We start from the raw sequence: 846 nt of genomic DNA, 5'->3' as shown, positions 1-846 counted from the left end.
CACTTGAGGTCAGGAGTTTGAGACCAGCCTGGCCAACATGGTGAAACCCCATCTCTACTAAAAATACAAAAATTAGCCAGGCATGGTGATGCATTGCATCTCTGTAATCCCAGCTGCTTGGGAGACTGAGGCAGGAGAATCAATTGAATCTGGGAGGCCGAGGTTGCTGTGAGCTGAGATCACACCACTGTACTCCAGCCTGGGCGACACAGGGAGACTCCGTCTCAAAAAAAAAAAAGGGCATTTGTGGTTTAACTGTAATTCACATTTAAATGAGAGTCTTGGATTTTATGTGGCAACTAGACCGGTGAGTGAGACCTGTGCAAATGTAACATAGCCCTTGTGCTATGGCCATTCATTCATTCATTTTCCCCTCATCCCACCACCATCACACCCTGAAGGACACAATCTAGGTTCACAGTCCTGTGCCAGGCTCTCCAAGGAAAACAAATGACCCCATTGTTGCCCTATTGAAAACACAGAGACCTGGACCCCAGCCTCTGTCCCACAGCCTCCGGCTGCACCCGTCCTCAGGGATACTGATCTGAAAGCAGCACCGGCACAGGGCCTCACTGGCACGCAGCTAGTGCCAGGGGTGATGGGTGACAGCTGAAAGGGCTGAGGCCCACCCACGCACCTTGATGAGAAGGCCCAGCTCCTGGTCGCTCACACACGGATGGGCCCTCAGGAACTTCTCTCGGACCTCCCCCAGCTCCCTCTGGGCCTGCTGCTCGTGGGGCTGCTCCAGGGCCCGGAACACCAGGGCACCAGACACCAAGTACAGCAAGACCAGCGCCAGCAGGGCCAGGAGCGTGGTGCTGCGCATGGCGCGCCCAGGCGCCGGGC

General features: G+C 55.7%; 1 protein-coding gene across 1 annotated transcript in view; it reads right to left on the bottom strand.

The window, feature by feature from the left end:
• The window catches only part of KCNK4 (potassium channel, two pore domain subfamily K, member 4), a 12,856-nt gene extending 12,010 nt beyond the window's left edge, over positions 1-846 (bottom strand). Inside the window, exon 1 of the mRNA XM_011993482.1 lies at positions 638-846. Within this exon, the coding sequence (XP_011848872.1) occupies positions 638-826 (189 nt within the window). The 5' untranslated portion in view covers positions 827-846. The remainder of the gene's footprint in view (positions 1-637) is intronic.

This window comes from Mandrillus leucophaeus, unplaced genomic scaffold (genome assembly GCF_000951045.1).
Source record: "Mandrillus leucophaeus isolate KB7577 unplaced genomic scaffold, Mleu.le_1.0 Scaffold43, whole genome shotgun sequence".
Taxonomy (NCBI): domain Eukaryota; kingdom Metazoa; phylum Chordata; class Mammalia; order Primates; family Cercopithecidae; genus Mandrillus; species Mandrillus leucophaeus.
This window is presented reverse-complemented; position numbering and strand designations above follow the sequence as displayed.